At 30.4% G+C, this 22,207-nt stretch overlaps 1 protein-coding gene across 1 annotated transcript; it reads left to right on the top strand.

The window, feature by feature from the left end:
- The first annotated feature begins 17,037 nt into the window (after positions 1–17,037).
- On the top strand, positions 17,038–21,000 carry LOC123290611 (cytochrome b-c1 complex subunit Rieske, mitochondrial). The gene is made up of 5 exons (XM_044870866.1): positions 17,038–17,143; positions 17,206–17,438; positions 17,512–17,655; positions 18,881–19,058; positions 20,557–21,000. Exons 2-5 carry the CDS (start codon positions 17,225–17,227, stop codon positions 20,843–20,845), a joined length of 825 nt encoding a protein of 274 aa, XP_044726801.1. The 5' UTR covers positions 17,038–17,143; positions 17,206–17,224; the 3' UTR covers positions 20,846–21,000.
- The last annotated feature ends 1,207 nt before the right edge of the window (positions 21,001–22,207 follow it).

Raw genomic sequence — 22,207 nt, 5'->3', positions numbered from 1 at the left:
TATTATTGTATAGTTTCATTGAAATTCATTCAGTAGTTTTTGTGTAAAAGAATAACAAACATTCAGACATCCAGACACACATCCCCACAAAAATTGTATACTTTTTGGCTAACAAAATAGAATTCAAGAAAATCAATTTACGTAACTGGGTTTCGACCAGAAGGTTATCTGCATGAGAAGTGAGTAAGACACCATACCCTTGAGAATATTATCAATATTTCAATATAATATTATTTAAGTAATAAAGATAAACCCTGATGATCCTGATCAGGACAAAAGGATAAAATTATTAACGGGCAATTAGAAGTAGGTCAAAATTGACTTCTAAGATTTTATAACATTCCTTGTTAGTTACAGATGAAATTAGTATAAGCGCGTTAAAAATGGACTAATCCGGATAATCTACAATTAATTCGAAAGATTGTACTTTGGAGTTTTTGAATACGAAAGTGAAAAAATTTTTCATTCTTCACCGCTTTCTGTCTTTTGCATCCGCTATGCGAGAAAAAATTCGAGTGTATTTTTTTCAATTATCTTTAATTAAGATTACTAAACAAGATATTTGTCAATATTTAGTTTACGCTGTATGTATCATATTAAAAAATCATCAATTATAATCGAGAGACCATATGATGTAAATAAATATCGTATACATCATTAAAAGTAAACAAAAACAAAAAGTAATAATATATTATATAATATAAAAAAAGCTTTTCAAAATCGGAATATTTTTTATCTTCGAAAAGATTTATTTTAGTCTAAACTATTATCATTACTGAGGTAACGATTATCAAAATAACACATCACAAAATAAAACTTGATTAACTTATTTTCTACCACAATTTTTCTTCATGAAAAATTTTAGCCTACTAAAGTTAGGGCTTTAGCTTATTATAGCTTACCAAAAATTAAAAAATAAATAAAATCAAATAATTTTTGAAGAGAAACATAATTTATTCAAAATTCTATAAATTATTTCTTAAAATATAGTTAGTTCCTCTCAAAAAAAGTACATTTTTATGTGAATAAAAAATTGTGCTACCGATTTTGCTTTAAAAATATAAAATCAATTCTAATCTAAAAGATATATTCAGATAACCTGAATATTACGACGCATTTCAATTAAAAAAATAACACACACACAAAATTCATTTCATTTGTATATATCAAAAACAAAGTTTTTTTTTTTTGCTAAAATTAAAACAAAAAAAATTGGCAAAAGTGCAGAACGACTGTTTGGAGGGTCATTCCACTCTCTACATACAAATTCTGGCTATTTGCCTACACCTCTAAAGTATACATACATACATACAAAACAAATGCAAAGAGGCACCTGTTTTATTCTTAGAAAAATTTTTATATAAACAAATCAAAAAATTGTTTTATATAATTTTCAAATAAAAATTTTTTCTACTTTGCCAAAAAAAATTTTTTCGTTTATAATTTAATTTCGTGATTTCTGCGTGGTTCACAAATGCTGAAACGCAAGTGTAATTATTTTTACGCATAATAAGTTGCCTATGCTATATATAGTATGCAGATATATCCTCCGTGCACAGACTAAAACGTAAAATAAATCTAGGCATTATGTTACTGTTAAATCACTGCCCACTTCTCTTTCCTTTCAAGATTTAAATACTTTTTATGCCCTGTATATATGTAATACATATCAAGGTATACTAAGTTTAGTCCCAAGTTTCTAATCCTTAAAAATATTGATGGTGTGAACAAAATTATGGTATGGATGTTCATAAAATCATCTAATTAATCCATTTCCGGTTGCCTGCCTGCCCGTTTGTCCGTTTGTGGACGCCATAACTCAAAAACCTAAAAAGATATCAAGCTGAAATTTGTATAGCGTGCCCAGGACGTAAAAAGTGAGATTGAGTTTGTAAATGAGTAACATAAGTCAAGGTCATGGATCCGTTAGACCCATCCTGTAAAATGTTAGAGATAAATCAAAAGTTTAAATAGAAATAATGTTAAAAACATACTATTCCTTATAAAACAACTTTTGTTTGAAACATATTTTCTTCAGCATCACTGTTTACTCGTGAGATCGCAGATTAGGACAAAATTTTGTTGTTCGTTTTCTCCAAAACCATAAACGATAGGATATGCAATTGATACTTTGTAGGGTGATTCAACTAGCGAACTTGTGAAAGATTCTCAAAAGACGAAAAAAATTTAGAAAATACTTTTGAAAATTTTTGAAACTTTCGAAAACATAAACAAATGGCGGATATTTATAGAAATGATATGCAAATCAAAGTTTTATACTTTATATATAGCCATCTTGATTCTGAACTATTGAATGTGTACTACGAAAAAATGTTTGAAACAAAAGTTGTTTATCTTTAGTAAAATAAATATTTTTCAATTATTATTTCTCATCTTAAGTTTATAATTCTCTCATATATCACGCATGAGTTGTGTGCGGAATCGAATTTGGCGCACGGAAATATTTGTAACATCCACATCTCTTATATTATTAATAATATAATATAGGCAATATTACTACATAAATGATGAAACTTTCATGTGAAAACTCGTTTTAATCATATAATAGATAGATATAGAAGCTATAAATATTTCCGCGAACGTTGCAAAATGTGTTTTCTGGCGCAACAAATATGATGGGTTCCAATATTTTTAAGACATTTTCGCATACATCGGGTAAGCTAAATCAATTCACTATAACATAATATATAAATAAAACTGGTGTAAACTACCTCACAGCCTCTATATACAGAATATAATCGTAATATATATTATTTATTGGCAAGTGTTATCATTATTATGCAAAATAAGTTGCCTATACTGTAGAATTATGAATAAAAATATTGTTTTATTAATAGCATGCAAACCTAATAGTGGCAATAGAAAAAAAAATGTTCACATACTTAACTTTCTTTTTATTTATTTATTCCGATCTTTATCTAATATTCAACTCATAAATAACTCAAATGACTGAATTTTTTTTTGTTAAAAATTATATTTAACTCATGAAATCAAAGAACCGGACTTTTGTAAAAAGAAAAATGTCAACGCATCAATATAATATGCGTATATTAAATTCATTACAACGATATTTATTACTACAGCAAGATTGCTTACAGCAACAGAAATAAATTGTGTAACAGGATTTTTAGTTTATGATCTTACGGATAGATTCATATTCGTAAAATGTTCCCTATTTTTCATTCATTTTTCTTATAATATCTAGGATAGGCCATAACGAGAGATTACAAAGGGGTGCTACTATGCAGTCGGTGAAAGTATAATACGGTAGAATCTCTATAACTCGAACCTCGTTAAATCGCAATCCTCAGTAAGTCGAAAAAAAATGCCATTCCCTTCCGCTGGATCCCTAAATATGCGTATCTCGAATTATTTAGACTTTGTAACTCGAACGATATGTTCTGTTTCCCTAGGAAGTTTATAGTGCATATTCTTACACTGTAGCTCGAATTTCAAAACGCAGACTCCGTAAGTCGTAGCTAGTAAAATATAATGACGTCGTAGTTAGTAAAATATAATTGCGCTTTTCTAAGTCAAAATTTTAGCAATTAAATCCTCTGTATCTCAAGCAACTTGTTAAGTCGAAAACTCATTAACTCGAAATTTTTTACATTTCCCTTGACTTTGGAGTTATCGAGATTCCACTGTATTTATATTAGGCTACGCAAAAAAAGAATAATAATGGCTGATCTCTAAAAATTTTTATCCAATGATTTTTCATTAAAGTCTACTGGTAAATCTCTCATTTAATTTGGAAAACCATAGAAAATTCATGTCAACACTGCTTGGTGATCTTTCAGCTCATCGATGTTCGTTTTTGGCTCTAAAATTTATTGTTATTTTTTCAGTCTCGAATAATTTTAAATATTTACTTTTTTATTAAATGTACAAGTCACTAAAATTGAGTGTTTACCAAGACAAGTGTTGATAAAACTTTAGAAGAAAAATTATGATTCTTGAATTAGGAAGCTTTCGACTAAAAGAATCTCAAATTCAAACCAATTTATTTATAGAATCGTCAGTAAACTGATATTTTATCCCATATTTTAGACCAAAATTTCAAATCCAGATAATTATCTTTGTTTTTTGTGTTTTAACATTCATTGTAAATATCAGCCTTTGATTGTTTTGTTACATAAAGCCTTTAATTAAAAATATGAGTGCTATTAGAGTTGAAAATTGTTTAAATTTAATCAAAATTGTTTAAACAAACGAAACATAATCCGCAAAAGACTAACTCTGAAGTATATTAAGAATGCCAACCAAATCTTTCTATACAGTTAAGATTGACAACAATGAACTCTTCTTCACTAAGAAAAAAAGCAATCCAAATTAAATATGTATAGATATCACTGTTCCATTGTAGTTGATTTAGAACTGGTTTCGTTTCTAATTTTTTTTTTTTTTTCATAAAATAACAGGTTCAATAGAACAAAAACTTCAAGGTTACCAAAAGAAACACATTTTTGTGGATATTCGATACAATAAATTTGCATCCATTTTTCACAAAACATTAAATATCACACAAAAATATTTTTATTAAATAAAACTCAAAAACAAAAGACAACACAACAAAAATTATTTTATAGGAAAAACAATATATAAAAGAATAATGATGTGGGTGATTATTGTTAAAAGAGTATGGTATGAGAATGAATTAAATAATATACATAATATATATATATATACATTGTAGGCAACCATGCATTACATACATGTAATGTATATAACATTATATAAAGAACATTAATATAGTACGCATGCGTATTAGATGAGTGAATGAGAGAGAGAAAGAGAATGGATGGTAATAAATAGAACAGTATGAAGTGAAAGTGAAATGAAAAGTAAAAGTAAAGTGAGTGCAATTCGAAATGGAAAGTAAAATGGAAATACATTTATTAGGAAAAGATAGGCGTGTTAGTTAGTTTTCAGAGAAGCAATAGCAGACATACAACGACGAACAGACAACGTTACTACAATAGTATGAGTGTGGATAGATGGACTAACGCAAACGGGGAAAAACATCGACGTCGTCACTAGTCGTTCGTTGTTTCGTTAAATGTTATATGATCAAATGGTGGTCGTGGTGTTTTTTATAAAAGAAAACGTACGTTACGTCAATTATATAGGATATTTATTACAGGATGATTTACTATAGGTCATAACACACTTTGTCCAATAACTTTATACATTACAGTCTGCGTAAAATCCGGTAATTAGATTTTTGTACCAATTAAGAATCCAAGTTTGTGAACTCGAGAGCCGAACGCATCTTCGTCAAAAATCGAAAAAAAACGTGAAAATTTCGGAACTTTTCAGATTTTGGCGATTATAACCCTAAATGGCTTGTTTTTTATAGTACTTTTCAGGTTTTTTTTTTAAAGAAGTCTAAATTAGCTACAATAGTTTCCGAGATAAATTCTATCAAAGTTTATCATTTGTTCGAAACTTTTTTCAATAACCTGTCGTTCTGTAATAAAATTTCGGCTTTCTTTCAGATTTACGCGGGGCTAAGAAGAATCAGGGTCGCAAAGTTCGAAAAAAAGATAAACTTTGAAAGGCTTTATCTCGGAAACTATTGAGTCTACAAAGGCAATTCTAGTCTCACATTGTAACAAATTTAGTCTACTTTAAAAACTTCTTGAAAAGGTATCAAATAATTCAGTTATCAAACTTCAAAGTTATCCCCACTGATATTAATCTGTAACTGATGCTCGAATAAAACAGTATTAATTTTCACCGATTTCCTTTGTTTTAAATTTTTCAATAATCATCCGTCGGTACTCATTAAAACATTTCTCCCTCAAATCTCATCCTTATTTTTTTAAATTGTTCCATAAAATTTGTATTTTAAAATGATTTTTACGACCCAAAATTTTTTTCGGTATATAAAATGAACCACCCTGTCTGGGTAAGTATATAATACATATATATAGATATATATTAACAAGCTGAGCGCGTCGGGAGTATGTAAAACAAATGACTACTAACGACTCATGTATGTGAACAGTAAAAGTATGCCAGAGCACACATTCCCGGCAGGAGATTAGGGAGTATTATATATTATATGTGTATGTGGATGAAAGTGAAGAGTTAGAAACATTCAGTTCAGTTGGTTTCTATGTCCTTGGATTGCATACGACTTAACTTTCACATATATATTTTATTATCAAGTTCTTTTATACCAGTTCCAGCATACACATATACTGGATGCTCTTTGAAAATTCATCTAGAACAGGGGGTGGCGAACCTTTATGTAACAACGTGCCATATTTTTTTAAAGAAATGGTTAATGAAGCCATAGACGTGCCATCAAATAATTTTGACCTCGTGATTATTGGGATACGCAAGTATTTCTTTTTTAATGATGTTTCTTACGCAACATCTAGCAAAAACAGCTACGTCCAAATTCAGAGAAGATTTAGTGACGTCAGTGCTTTGGTCAAGACATAGCGATATAAAAGAAGCGGAGTTAATGTCAATTTTTTGTTGATCTGTTCTATTTCCGGCCAGTTTTAAGATTCTTTCTTTCATTGTGTTTCTAGGTAGAGGAGTATCTTTGATTCGCTGAATTATCTTTTCTTTATTATCGAAATCATCAAAAAGTGAGGGCGCGTATGCTAACCAAGCTTACTTCAAAAATTCTCCCTCTTGAGAAGGTTTACTATGCCGAGCAGTGACATTTGCAATCGACTAACTTGCCACGCTCGTACGGCAATTTTTGTCATTATATTTAAGCGTAAACGTCGACTACTTATTTCTGTCTTTCATTACATTTGGAATTAATTCCTTTTGCTCTGGTTCTAAAATAAAATTATATGGCACCGTCTGTAATATGATAAAATAATGTCTCTAAAGACTTAATATCTCTAATCTCCTAGATATGTCAAAAATTCATTTTAGAAAAGTGTAATTATCTCATTGTATTGTGTTGTCCACAAGTTATTAATGTCAAGAGCATACTAAAATTTGGATTATTATGTACAACATTAATAAAAATATTATTATACATTAGATTAGAATCATTAAAATAGGACAAATAGGTTTATTTATAGTTGAAAACAAAACAAATTTTATCATTTAGAATATATCTATAGTAGCGATCTACGTTTTATATAAACATTTATGATTATTAAGTACACATTTATCCATTTATTCATTTAGCATACTAACAAGAATGTAATAAATATTGCCTATATGTGTTTAAAATATGCAATTCTAAGCAAAAACTATGCGGTAATTTCTTCCAGATAATCGATTTAAATATCTATCTATATATTCGAAAGTGTATAATTTTATTAGATTTATTATTTTTTTATTAAATAATAAACTTTTGGAACCATAAATTTTACTTCTTCTTTTCCTCTTCCATCCATGTTTTTTCATTGGTGGCTTTTAGTTTCACTTTTACTGGAATTATCTTTTTTGGAAAGTTCCCCTTTTTCAATTCTTTGACAATGGCCTTTCAGTGTTAACTTTTCTGTTTTCGAATCTTTTTCTATAAGTTGTTAATAGGTTTCCTGCGTCTATAAAAACCGTTTTCTATGTTTTCCATTTCTGAGAAAACGTACATATAAAATTGTTCCAAGTATTAACTTTGTACTAAGTGACGCCAAAAGACGTTGTATTCTTGATAATAGACTGTATTTCAGAGCTAGAATGATAAAAAAAATATCGAGGCGAAATCTGATTCATTTTCTTCCTTAGTTTGTGAATTGAACCTGAATAGCAACTTTCAAATACAAAAACGCCCCCATTTCTAATTCACAGTTACATTCTAGATGGTTTTGGACAATTTAACGGGAAATTTATCGATAAATAAAACTAATATTTGTAACATTATTGTTTTTTTTTATAAAACATTTATATAATACAGTTCATATAACTTGATTATAACAGCAGAGCTTAAAAACACATAGCATAGTTAGAATGGTGGTTACAATATTCCACGATGATGGGGAGTTGAGAGTTAGAAAATAAAATTTGTCCTCCAGACATTTTATTACATAGGAATATAAATATCAAAAACGAATTTAACATACATACATACACGACGGAACATTAACTACTTCAAGAGTACCTAGTTCAGTCACTAGGTATTATATATGTGTGTGTGCGTTCGTTTTTGTTATACAAGAGAATGGATCTTCACGTTACAAGGACATTGGGTGGGTGGTAGAATGGGTGCTTACAGCACTCACATACACGCATAACGCGCGTCGTGGCTGGCTGCTGGCTGGCAACAAGCACACAAGCTCTAATATATGTGTGCCGTTCCCAGCAGGAGCAAGCAGAAGTACAGCTAATATGCTGTGCTCAACTGACACCACTGCCATCATCAGTGCAGAGGCGGCAGTGCAGTAGCGACGCGTCTCATTTGTGACGTTAGGCCCACCACCACATCGAACCATATACACACATCCAACAACTATTCTTCGGCGTCGGTCGTATCTTCATCATACCATTTCAAAATGAGGGTAGATTTTTAATATAATAACCAACGCAAAAAGGAGGCGGCTAGACCTACATAATAACTGCTTCTACCCAATATGTCTGTTCGTCTATCATATTGTCCGTTTGTCGATGATATTAAATAAATACAAAAAAATACATATAGAAATCCTTATAAAAGGGGCGGGCGGTGCTCTTGACACGTGGTTGTTCCGTGTTTTTTTTTTTCTACAACTTTGATTTACTTGTGGTTTTTCCTTTTTTCAAGATATTAATAGTTTACCAAATTCAATATTTGTTGAATCATCAGTAATAAAAAATAACTATTCAATAGCAATATCAGATCGAAAGATTAAAAATTATTTTAATGCACAGCAAAAGTAACCTGGAAGAATAATACTTCAGAATATAATCTCTTTCAACTCTGTTTTCGGCGTCATTGTTGAATTCTTCGCCTCTCTACTCTTATTACGCCTGAAATGAGTACGATCTGCCTGTCACTCATTACAACTGCTGATTAAGGTAGTACGAGCGCCAAGGCATGTTTAGACTTGTGATTGAAATAACATGTACCTTATTTTCAACTTTGATGTTGAATTTTGTTATAACTTCATCAATGTAGACGAAAAATAAGAATAAAAATTTTCGATATCTGCCTTGGTTTTCGAAATATTGAAAGCTTAATAATTAAATAAAATTTTCGATATATTGAAAATAACTCCAGATTATCGAAAAAAGGTAATTTTTATAAAATGAATTCTTCGGAAAAGAAAGTTCATATCATTTTGAAATTATTATCGGGCTTTAAAATTTGCTTATTCCATTTAGACCCGACATTTTTTATTTTTTGGATATTCAGCAAGTATACTAAATTCGCTTTGAAGCAATGATACCACAGATAAAGTCACATAAACACAATTGCGTCGAATTTTTTACTCTTCTTTTTATTTCCTTCAACGGAAATCTTTATATTCGGAATCTCTGAATCGAATTTGACCAGTTTCGGTATATGTATTTAGCATAGCTCAAAAATCATAAGTCATATAACTTTGAATTTTGGACTATTTTAACTTGTAATTGTGCACCAGCATCTAAGCTTCCTTGAAGGTAAAGATACCGAAAATTTTCAAGTTTCATTGGACAAGCCGTTCTTGACTAAACCTAAATCCATTTTGTCCAACTTACAAATGCGGACACAAGTCATATTTCAAAACAGTGTTAAAAAATAATACTGCGAGAAATAGAAGTAAAAAACTAAAACTAACGGAAAAGCAGTTAGTTGCAGCCTTCCTTAGGCCCAAAAATTTACGACTAAGAAAGAAAGTCTTGGATTTCTGGGTATACTTTTTACTATCTGTCGATACCTTCAAGGTTTCTTCTAATGACAAAACGCTATAAAATAAACTGTTATTTGTAATTACAGTGGAACCTGGTTAAGTGAAACATCAACGGACCTGCAAATTTGTCTCACTTATAGAGGTATTCCATTTACCCAGGGTCCCAGATAATCAGGTATAAATAAATATCTGTCTCATTTGCAGAGGGTTCCATTAATAGAGGTCAAAATACAGGTTATTTCAGTTATAGAGGCGTGAAGACAAATTTTATGAACACCGAGCCTTCGCGCAAAACCTTGTGCTTTTTCATTAATCATTGGTCCACTTACTGGAACGTTTTTCGTTAAGAAGTTGCTTGACCCATGTTAGCAAACACTGTTCAAGTTTAGGATATTCTGATAAACGTACACGTTTAAGTTTTCCTTGTCCTTCAGAACATTATAATTGAATTTTATCCTTATTCAGAATTATTCTACAAAGAGTAGATTTTGGAACATTAAATTCGACACAGATTTTATCGCGTGTCTTCCCACTTTCACGGATATTAACTTCAGTTTTTCATGTACTGATAAAATGATTTGAGCCTTCGTTTAGGTATTTTTCAAATAAACATCCTAATGAATAATGATAGTAGAACAAAACTAAAACTGAAGATCATTGAGGCTCAAAATTAGTTCGGAATCAGCGCGTAGAATAAGAATAAGGAAGTAAACAAACAAAACGATGAGATAACAGAAACATAGAGATAACTATGACGATAAAATCGAAAGAACAAATCCCAAATATATAGGTTTGCTTCGTTCCACTAACAGAGGTAATTCAGTGCTCTGTCCACGAAAGACACATTTAGGCTACACAGCCCATTGTGATACCATATATGTGTTTTACCACCTTTTCCGCTGATAATTTCATTTATCAGCTCCTCAATTTCAGGGGCTGAGTGCACCTCCTTTATGCATATACCATGCACTACACCAGCCTATTACAACTATTAATTAAATTAATTTTTGTTGCAATGGCGGGAATCGAACTCGCTACCCTGGGCATACCGCGGACGAAATTGGTTACTCCTTAACCAACTGAGCTACCGAGGCGACAGCATTAGTTCTAGTTATGGAGGTTTCTCACTTATCCAGGTCCCACTTAACTAAGTTCCACTGTATTTGTAATTATTACAAATAACAGTGAACTTGAATATCTACATATACTTTCAACAATTGTCCTTGAAAATATATAAAAAGGGATAATAAATATTAGAAGTGGAACAAAGTAATAAGGGATAGTAGATAAATATGTATATGTATGTATGTATTTATGTTTGTCTTATGAAAAAGAAGAGTGGGGAGTGGAGTGGGGGTTAATAGGAAGGAGATGATTACAATTTGTTGGTAAAAACACAAGTTTGTGACGAAAAATAATAGACACACAAAAATTATTATATGTAATATGTTTTTCTTACTAACCTTATTTTTTTTTTATTTCTCTTTCTTTAATGTACGAAATTAGGTTAAATAATTTGTGAATAATTGAATCTCCATTAACTATTTTATTTTACAGAGTGTTTCCAAAAGGTATTCGAAAATATGAGCTACTAGGAAAGGTCCTTTTCGAGGAACTTTTGAAATTGATAAACAACGTGAAACAGTATATTTTTGTTTCGATCATTAACAATTATTACAATTTTTTTTTTTGGAAACGCCAATGAGCATACATTTTAAAATAGAGATTAAACAAATTTCAATGAAAATAACGCATCCCTCGGCCATGGAACTCGCTGGGTTCGATTAAATAATCAGATAAAAAAGTGATTCAGAAAACTTTTGTTTTGAACCATGAGCACATATATTTATTTTTACAAATACATTTTTCTAACTTCAAAAATGACAAAGTTTCATATAAACTTACACCCAATATTTTACGCCCTTGAAGAATAAAATTTCTTTACATTTCTCGCTTCAAAATTGGCCAAGTGTCAACGCTCTTTTAAATCCCTTTTAGGAGATGAATTTTTTAGGCAAAAGCATCATCGTGTGAAGTGCTAAGCTTTTTCTTAATTTTAAAGTATCCTTGTTGAGATTTTCTAAGTTTAAAAGAACACAGTTTTGAAATATGAATTGAATAGAAAGCTGGCCATCCATTTATAGACCAACATCTATGATAACTATTGAATATTTATTGCTGATTAAGAGCTTTACGTTACTTTCGCTTTGCTATAGTATAGTTGTAAACATCTATGTTAGATAATCATAATAATATTATGTAAGAATAAACATTAATAATAATATTCACAAAGGAATAATGAAGATGAGAACGAATACGAATCAACTCAACGAGAACATATTATTTATTTTAGATAGATAATAATTTTGTAATGGAAATAACATCATTAAAGTAGCATTGCTTGTTTGTATGTTGTGTTGCCTATCTATCTAACAAACAAACAAATAGATATACATATGTATTCATGTGTGGATATAAATGATAAAGGAAATGCGTACAACAGTGGCGAAGTTATACAAGAATAAGATAGAAAAGTAGCTGACTTGAGGAATTAAAATACTGAATTTGAAACACCTCAAAATAACTCGACTAGTTTTTATTAAAATATTGTTTGTCTTCAGTCGTAAAAACAGTTTTCATTGTACAAGTTGTGCAAGTTTACAAAAAATTTTATTCATAGAAATTATTTTTTAATTATTTGCAATCATTTGTACTTGATCACATGTAAAATCCAACTCGGTAACATTAAAAGTAAATTTTTCTGTAACAAGAAATAAAAAACTTCGAACTAAATTGCAATCCTTAAAAAGCAGTGTTTTTCTTCTAAAATGTAGTTTATATTTCATTTCCTTGCGATGTTTCCTCTTCAAGCAATAAGAGTTTTTGTAAGTTATGATCTCACAATATTTTAGAAAACATTAAGTGAAGTCTTAAACATACAAAAATACATACAAGTCAGTAAATAATACGAAAATTTGGATAAAGAACTTTCATCTCGTTCTTGTTGTAAAAATGTTGTAAAATATGTGTTAATTTTTTTTTTATTGAATTCTACGCATCAAATTCCACATGTCGGCAAAAGTTTATCTGGTTTGCAAAAAGTGAGAGGGGAAATCCAAGAGGATTGAGATTTGCAACACTTCAAGGTTGGTAGGATACCTAATTCGAAACTTTCTGTCCCAAATTGAAATCGGGAAAAAATTTGTTAAATTAAGAAGAATATATTCACAAAAGCATATATCTATAAGAAAATTTAAAAAAGTGCTGGGCCCAGCCTTTAGTATCGTCTCTTGATATTGTTACCGCAGGTAGGTATAGACTCGCTCTTGAGTTAAACTTAGTTTTTCTTGGAAAGTCTTGTAAAATCACGAAATCTGAAAGAGGTTTCAAAAAAAAAAACTAGTTCGTAAAAATATTTTACTTTAGAAAGAAAACATATTCTCGAAAAATAAACAACTTTCCCCTACTGAAAATAGCTTATTAAAATAAAAACAATAATCCGCCACTGAAACATAAACATGCCGAATAGTGTTGTATTTTGTAACACTAATTTATTTTGTACTTTGCAAAACTACATCAAACCTATACACTCCACAAAGATAAAAACGCAACACATTGTTCCGTTAAAAATACTAAATATTTGCTCTGGATCCATTTCAGGCTCTGTCAGGGGTCATTTTAAGAGTAAAGTGATGGACTTACGTGCTTTAAGAAAACTGTTATGCCCTTTAGAGGAGAGAACTATTTTCCCATTCCAATTTGATGAGCATTTCACAGCCGTATAACTTTTCATTCTCGAGATCTGAGCATCTTGACATATTTTCAAAGTTTTTTTTGACAACGGAACATCAAATGGCTATGAAATGCTCATAAAATTGGAGGAGCAAAATAGTACTCTCTAAAGAGCATAACAGTTTTCATAAATAGGGCGTGGTGCGTGTTCTGTATCAGCACAAACAACGAACTTGTTTTTTTTTTACAAATATACTTGAATTTCCAACTGGCATGACAAGATTTCGAGTCTTAAAGTACCTAAGGTATAGCGTTTCATCAAAATCATCACTTTGATCATAGAATTAGCCCTGGTAGAGCCTAAAAGGACGAAGGATAAAAAAGTTACATGTCTACAAATATTGTGTATTTTTAACGAAAGAAATAGTATCCCGTTTTAATTTTTGTGGAGTGTATTTCATTTTCTAGCTACTTACTACACTTCATATAAGTTAGATCTATGTCGCAGATGGATTGCCGAATCAGCTGTTTTACGTAACCGTTAGTTGTGTAACAAAACATTTCCGTTATGCAAAACAACTGAAAGACGTTTAACGGTGTTTCATAATTACTGAACTTAAATCATAGGGATATTAAGACCATGCATATTATGTGACTACAGATAAACTAGGGTACTAGTTTTGTTAAAAGAAACGCAATAGCAATCTAGATTAACATCTTTCAGCAGTTATGCATTACGGAATTGTTTTATAAAACTGATTCTGCAATCCATCTGCGACATTTACATTACGTAATAATATTGAAATGAAAAACCATCAACTCCTTGATCCAACTATCACTTTCATTTAATACATTGCTTACATACAAAATACAGAATCTCACCACGGCTGCACAGATAGGTCGTATAAATTTCAAATCTGTAAGAAGCCATTTGCTGTCTAATACTTAGTCACAGGAGAAAAGTATTCGAATGGGATAAGAGGTAGTTAATCAACTTCACGAAAGAATTGTTTCAAGACCACCAGATTTTGGATATTTTATTTTCTTATTGAAATTATGTAGCGAAGAAATACTTTTGACACCTGAAATCGACTAGGTCTACTAGTGTGAATTTCCTAATAAATTGCGAAAATTGTTAATTTTTTAAATTATTTTAAGACCTTGTTATTTGAATGAAATTTCTTAACGCGGCTTGCGGCGACGAGCAAACTGGTAGCAATCGTCACGTAAGAGTGTGAGGTAGTATATGTGTGTGGGTGTAAACAAAACGTCATTAATTTGGTTGAAGAAAAACCTAAATTCGTCCCTGACGTAGGTCTACGACCGCACTCTTTTTTTTATCATTTTCATGTCTTTATATCAAAATAGATTATAATTGAACACAGTTTTGTCGTTGCTAGCACCAGGCCAGATAAATCATTTTAAGAATGCAATTTTAATTCATCAGGCAGAAATTCGGTTGCTTTACTAGCTTTAACTCGGCGTTAATTAACGCAGCCGCTCGTGGATCTATCTAAATTCAACAAGGAAAGCAATATATCCAAGTTTATCCGAGAAATATTCACGAAGATAAGCGCATTAAAAAATAAATTTAACTAAGTGCAAACGTTTTTTCAAAGTTGGAGAGCAAGATTTCTCCGAAACGGCTCGAATTATCGGTTTCAAATTTTTACACAATAAACTCCCGAAAACATTACCAGTGCTCGAACCGGAATATCCTAAACTCTGACGCAGTTATTATTAAATACGAAACAAGACTTTGAGAGTTTGACATGTAAATTTACATGTACTTCATAGAAAAAAATTATCAAAACCAGCAAACCGAAAAGGCGAAAAATATAGAAAACGTATTACTGGTCTTTTCAACCTTTTAAATACCATTTTATCAAAATAATTCTTAGCACAAATTTCGTGGCATGGAAAATAACTAATTGCTAATATTTTCTAATTTATCCCAATTCCTAGAGTAATTAGTCAATAATGATTTTCCATAGATATATTCTTGTGTCCATAACAATCTAGTTAACCTTTTCGAGAGTTTAGAATTTGAGAGCGATTGCGATAATTAACGCAAATATGTGCTAGTAAATCAAACTTATTTCTACCTGGCAAATTAAAAATATTATAAAACTACATCATATTAAAATTAAATCCCCGCTAAGATGATTCGAATACCTCATTTTTGGAAATATCTGGCGCATAAAGCATAATCAAATCATTCATTTTAATATTGAGAAACAGCTTCTTCTTTTAGCCTAGATCTAAGCTTGTAAGCAATAACATTCTGTACAAATAAACAGGATAGTCATCTTCTAAAAGTATATTGTTCATTTTAAACTCCACATTCCATCTATCCATCAATATATGTTGGGTGATGGGGGATGCCTTTGAAGTGGGTATGGGTATGAAAGAGATGTGGTGCAGATGGGATTGATAAAAGATATAGTATATAGAGAAGTGTGTGACATGTTACCAACAGCGATACTTACATGACATACGTTTAATGTGCTATTTAGTAGTGCCTTGACAATTCAATCGATAGTCAAGTGTAGTCCTCCTCCACGGTAGTCGGCAGGTAAAACACACCACCTCAAATTCAACTCTCAACTCAAATAATAATAATATAGCTCGCACTATATGTGAGTCACAGAGTGAGTGTGTCGAGCTAGGGCATGTGTACAACAGAACTGAATGTGCATGCACCCAGTTATTTTCATCACCCCCCAAAACTCCCTCTTCGCTCTTTTGTTTGCATGCAAACTTGAACATATAAAATATTACACTTGATTGCTGAATGATAACGAAAGTAAAAACTATATTTTATTATTTAAATGTAGATATATAAATATTTATTCTCCAACTCATACCCTTTTTATTAATAAACTACCTTAGTAAGGAAATACATAAATGAAAACGAAAGTGAATCGATTTATGCAATCTTTGTCACATATATGTAATACATGTTGCAACACTGCATGCAAAATGAAATAATTGCATTATTGTAAAAAAAAAATAGGACAAAAAGCATCTAAAGACGAAAGTGCTTATATTTTTTTTAATTTAATTTTACCTTTCAATTGAAGACACAATTAACACAAAAATTTTTAATGCCACGGTATTTTCATTTTAAAAACTTTTTTTTCAATTTTCCTAAACTATGCTAAACCGGAAATAAATAATTGTTTGTCATTCAGAAGTCGTATTTTCCTCGAATTGAATCTTTTAATTTTTAATTATTTATAATGATATTATGACATTAATTTATTTTGCTATGTATTTAATTTTTTTGTACTATTTTTAAAATCAAATTATTCCTTTGACATTCAATGTATTGGCGCCTATCGGCGAAAGCACGCACTTGAAGCATCCTTCCATTTTTTATAAACAGGTTGACCAACATTTATAAACTACTATTTTAAATTTAAAATTGTATATATTTTAAATATATTTAAGAGAATTTTATTTAAATAAATTAAATCTATTAATTAAAATGAATTAAATTTCTATTTAGGTGTATACCAATAATTTTAAAATTAGATAGGTCAGTGTTGGGTTGGTAGCATTTCTTATCAAGTGTCGTAATCGACTTCATAGACAGCAAGGTTGGTGCCATATCTTAAATATTTGCAAAAAATTATTTTTAATACTTATTTATTAATTTTAGTGTCCACAAAAACATCACGATGAACGTGATTGCAAAATCTAGCAATTTATCTGCCTATTTAAAAGGTACTACACAAGTTGTATCTAATGGGCTACCCAATTTATCGTTCGTAGCTAGTACGTCTTCTAAACCAGTGGTTGTGGCTGCTGCTCAACAAAGTCTTAATATTAGTGATCAAATTCGAATTCCTCCACCAATTACGGGGAAACTTCGTGTGAGTTCAGGACCTGCAGGTTTGTGTTTTGATATAATATTTAATATAATAATTTTGATTATGTAATAACATTTCTGAAATGATTTTTGTAGTAACAACTCAAGTACGATATGCCCATACTGATATTAAGATACCAGATTTCTCAGCATATCGTCGAGAATCTGTTAAAAATCCAAATGCTACAAGTGCAGATTCCGAAGAAGCACGGAAAAGTTTTTCATATTTATTAGTTGGAGGTAACTTGCCAAATTTTTTTTAATGTAATGCGTAATTATTATGTATACCTCTGCGTCACAAAATTTGCACAGGTTTTACGATTCTAAATGATATAGCTATATTTATCCAGTCAAATTACACTTTGAAGGTTACAAAAGTTCCCATAGAGCCTAAAATTGGTATGAATGTTCAGAATACTATTATAAAGGAATTGTGAAAAGTCCCCATCAATCCCCCTTGTGCAAAAAATTTTATTGATGGGAGAAGTTTTCAAAAATAGGTTTTTCGCGTTTTTCACCAAACGGTGAGTTTAACAGCAAAAATTGTAGATCATTCAATTTGCTACAAAATGTGTCTCTGCATCTTTTTTCATAAGTGCTGCCATTTTCGTGATATAGCGGTTCAAAGAATTGAAAAAATTATTTTATTCGTTGAACCGTTATGCGAGTAAAAATATGAGTTCCTATATGTTATACATACACAATTTTAAAATTTTTAGAATATAAATCAACGTCAAGAAATCTGTCCCTATTTTTATTTAGTAACATGGCCTGAGTAACATCTGTCTTCCATTCAATTGTCAGCGTGGTGATTCTCGTATACCTGCCCCGTTTCAAAGGTCTCATACTCCACAAAATACTATTAGTCGTAAGTATTGAAAGAGGTGGTGAATTTTCGGAGTACCTGAAAGACCAGACATCTGTAAAAATTCATGTGCAATGTCGAAAAAATTATACTCGAAAGCGTAGCATTGATGCTGTGAAAAGACAGCGCCAAGAAGAAGAAGCTGGTTCATCAAAAATAAGTCCTCATACTTTTACTCGTGTAATGGTTCAAAAATGTATTACGAAAAAAATAATTTGTTCAATTCTTTGAACCGCTATATCACGAAAATGACAATACTTATGAAAAAAGGGGTAGATCTATAATTTTTGTCTGAACTTTTGCTGTAAAACCCATCGTTTTGCTGAAAAACGCGAAAAGCCTATTTTTGCAAACTTCCCCCCTCAATAAATTTTTTTGCACAAGGAGGATTGATGGGGACTTTTTACAATTCATTTATAATAGTATTCTGAACATTAATACCAATTTTTAGCTCTATGGGAATTTTTGTAATCTTACTTATATTTTATGGCCTAATTTGACTGGATAATATGTGCTGCTATAGTAATATCAATTAGAATGGTAAAAACCGTGCAAATTTTTTGACGATGAGTATACTTATCATTGATTAAATTTGTTTAGGTTCTGCTGTGGCAGGAGCCTACGCAGCTAAAACAGTTGTAACTGAATTTATCAGTTCTATGAGTGCATCAGCTGATGTTTTGGCTATGGCTAAAATTGAAATTAAATTAGCTGATATCCCTGAAGGAAAGAATGTTACATTCAAATGGCGTGGCAAACCACTTTTCATTCGTCACAGGTATATTTATATTTGTTTTTAAGTATTTTATCAACTTGGAAAAAATTCAGAACAATAGGGAATATTCATGAAATTTAAATTTGGTTCAAATATTTTTCTTCCGTAACTTTAATGACTGGACATTTCAACTAAACCATTATTTTAGTAATTAATATCTTTTTATACCATGTATATATGAAATATACATAGTATATTAAGTTTTTATACCATGTATCTCACTGTCAAAAAAAATGCCACAGTTAAAACATTCTAAGCGTACTCATCATATGTTATGTTATGATAGTAACACTTAGAATGTTTTAAACCAAGCATTTTTTTTTACATTGAGTATATATATGAAATATACATAGTATATTAAGTTTCGTCGTTTGTAACGCTTAAAAATATTGATGCTACGAAAAAAATTTTGGTATAGGTGTTCATAGAATCACCTAATTAATCCATTTCCGGTTGTCCGTCCGTCCGTCTGTCTGTGGGCACGATAACTCAAAAACGAAAAAAGATATCGAGCTGAAATTTTTACAGCGTACTCAGGACATAAAAAGTGAGGTCAAGTTCGTAAATGAGCATCATAGGTCAATTGGGTCTTGGGTCCGGAGGACCCATCTTGTAAACCGTTAGAGATAGAACAAAAGTTTAAATGTAAAAAATGTTCCTTATAAAAAAATAAAAAACTTTTGTTTGAAACATTTTTTTGTAAACATCACTGTTTATCCACGAGGGCGTTAATTAGGTGCAAATTTTATAGTATGTATTAATATAGGAATATCAGTTGTGTGTGTGTCTATTTAAAAGTGAATATCTTTTGTTATTTACGTGACGTCAAAAAAACAAACGATTGCGCATCAACACTGTCTATACATGGTATTTCAACAACTAACTCAGTCAATTGTTTGTTTTAACTTGTTAATTACTTAAAATTAATTAATAAAAGTACAAATTCAGTGAGATAATTTAAAAATTTCTAAAACGGAAATTCAAATTTTATAACGGACGTGACATCATAGTACGCGCTTGTCAAATTTGTTGACATACTGTATGATATTAATTACTTACATTTTATATGGTATTTCATTAAATTATACTATTCTACGACTTTTTATTAGAAAACTTAATAATAACGAGTGTAAATTCTGTGTTGTAAATTCATTTTTTTTAAAGTGTAAATTATACATTGAACTGTCACCAATTGACAGATCACGCACTTATACGTCATCAACAGAGAGCGCCAAAAAACTACGTTTAAATTATAATGTATTTTAAATATTTTTTTACAGTTAAATACAGCATTTTTAAACAGTATTTATATTTTTGACTTTGTTATAACGGTGTAAACAATGGATTAATAATATAAAAAAAATACAATATTCCCTATTCATAAAAGTTATTATATATTCGATTGTTGATATATAAAAAAATTAAAATCAGAATAGTTGCTCCGTATTTATAAATAAAACTGTTCTCTGATTCCACTATTTATTCATTTTTATTTTTGTAGAACTGAAGAAGAAATTTCAAATGAACGCTCTGTAAATGTATCCGAATTACGTGATCCTGAACCCGATACAGATCGTGTACAGAGACCAGAATGGCTTGTAGTCATTGGAGTTTGCACACATTTAGGTTGTGTACCAATTGCAAATGCTGGTGATTTCGGTGGTTACTATTGCCCATGTCACGGTTCACATTATGACGGATCCGGACGTATTCGTAAAGGTCCAGCTCCATTGAATTTAGAAGTACCACCTTATGTATTCCCAGATGAAGGTTTACTAATTGTTGGTTAATTAATCAAATTTATTTAAATGAATTTTAATTTAAGTAAATAAAATTATATTTATTGAGACAAGAGATCGATCGTTGTTTATTGAAACTGTAGTTCCATCAATTTAGGTTTCATGAAATTTTAATGAAAAAAAAATAAAAATGTAAAAAATTTGTATATAATTTTATTTTCAATATTTAATTTGTCTTTATTTTCATTTTACCATTTCTTTTAGAAAATCCTTTAAAATTACAAACTTTTATTTGATTTCACTTGAAATTTGTTTGTAAGGGTCAGATCTTCTATTAAAACTTGAGATGCTCAAGAGTTCAGAAAATTAGGCTCGCCGGATCTGCATAACACTAGCTAATAGCTAACATACAAAACAGTTAAAAATAAATTTTAAAAATATGTCTCATACAAGTGAAATTTACAAAATTTATAATCCCCTGACTAATGCGGTTTTTTCCTTGTAGCTGCCTCCAAACAGAACCGATTTTTTTGAAACATAGCGAAGAACACTCTCCATTAAATTACCTTTCAAATAAAAATTAAAATCGGTTCATCCGTTTAGGAGTTACGGTGCCGCATACCGGCAGACACGCACAAACACACATAGCGGTTAAACTTATAGCACCCCTCTTTTTGGTTCGGGCATTAAAAATCACCAATAAACAATCGGATTCGGCACAAATTAGAAATGTTGTATACATTTTTGTGGCGTCTGAATTTTCACTCGTAATTTCTGAACATCTGTGTAACACGTTAACCTTTTCTGGGAAAAACATGTGTTTATTTTAAAACTACATTTTTGGAAGATCGTAATATCTTATTTGAACATCCCCGAATCCATTCCGATTAGTTAGCCCCTTTACGAACATAACTCGTATTCGTTGTGTGCGTAGTCATGGTAGGGATAATAAAATCGATGCCAGCGCTTTAAGTGAAAAATTTTGGAGATAAAGGGGGCTGTTATGACTAATTTGCAATTCTTTACATGTTAATATTATAGAAACTGTCAAATTAAAATGATTGAAAAACACTAATTAATTAAACTTAATGCATTAAAAATTGTGAAAATAAGAAATCAAATTGTACAAATACTATTTTTCAAATGTAAATTATCATATTTATTTATTTAAATTTGTGAAACAAGAATATTAAATTTTAAATGTAAGTTTTCAATGCAATCCATACAATTATATATGCATCCATACAATTCTATAATTAAAGTAGTGTATCGTTGTCATGGAAACGAAACTCACGCACAGAGCGAATAATCATGCACTTCTTTTGTACTTGCGTGTAACGCCATCGAGAATTTTTAGATTTCAATAGAATCATCCATTTTCAAATCATCAATCATCAAAATTGAAGTTATGTA

This window comes from Chrysoperla carnea, chromosome 1 (assembly GCF_905475395.1).
Source record: "Chrysoperla carnea chromosome 1, inChrCarn1.1, whole genome shotgun sequence".
NCBI lineage: Eukaryota > Metazoa > Arthropoda > Insecta > Neuroptera > Chrysopidae > Chrysoperla > Chrysoperla carnea.
Note: the sequence above shows the minus strand (reverse complement) of the source record. Positions and strands in the feature narration are given on the sequence as shown.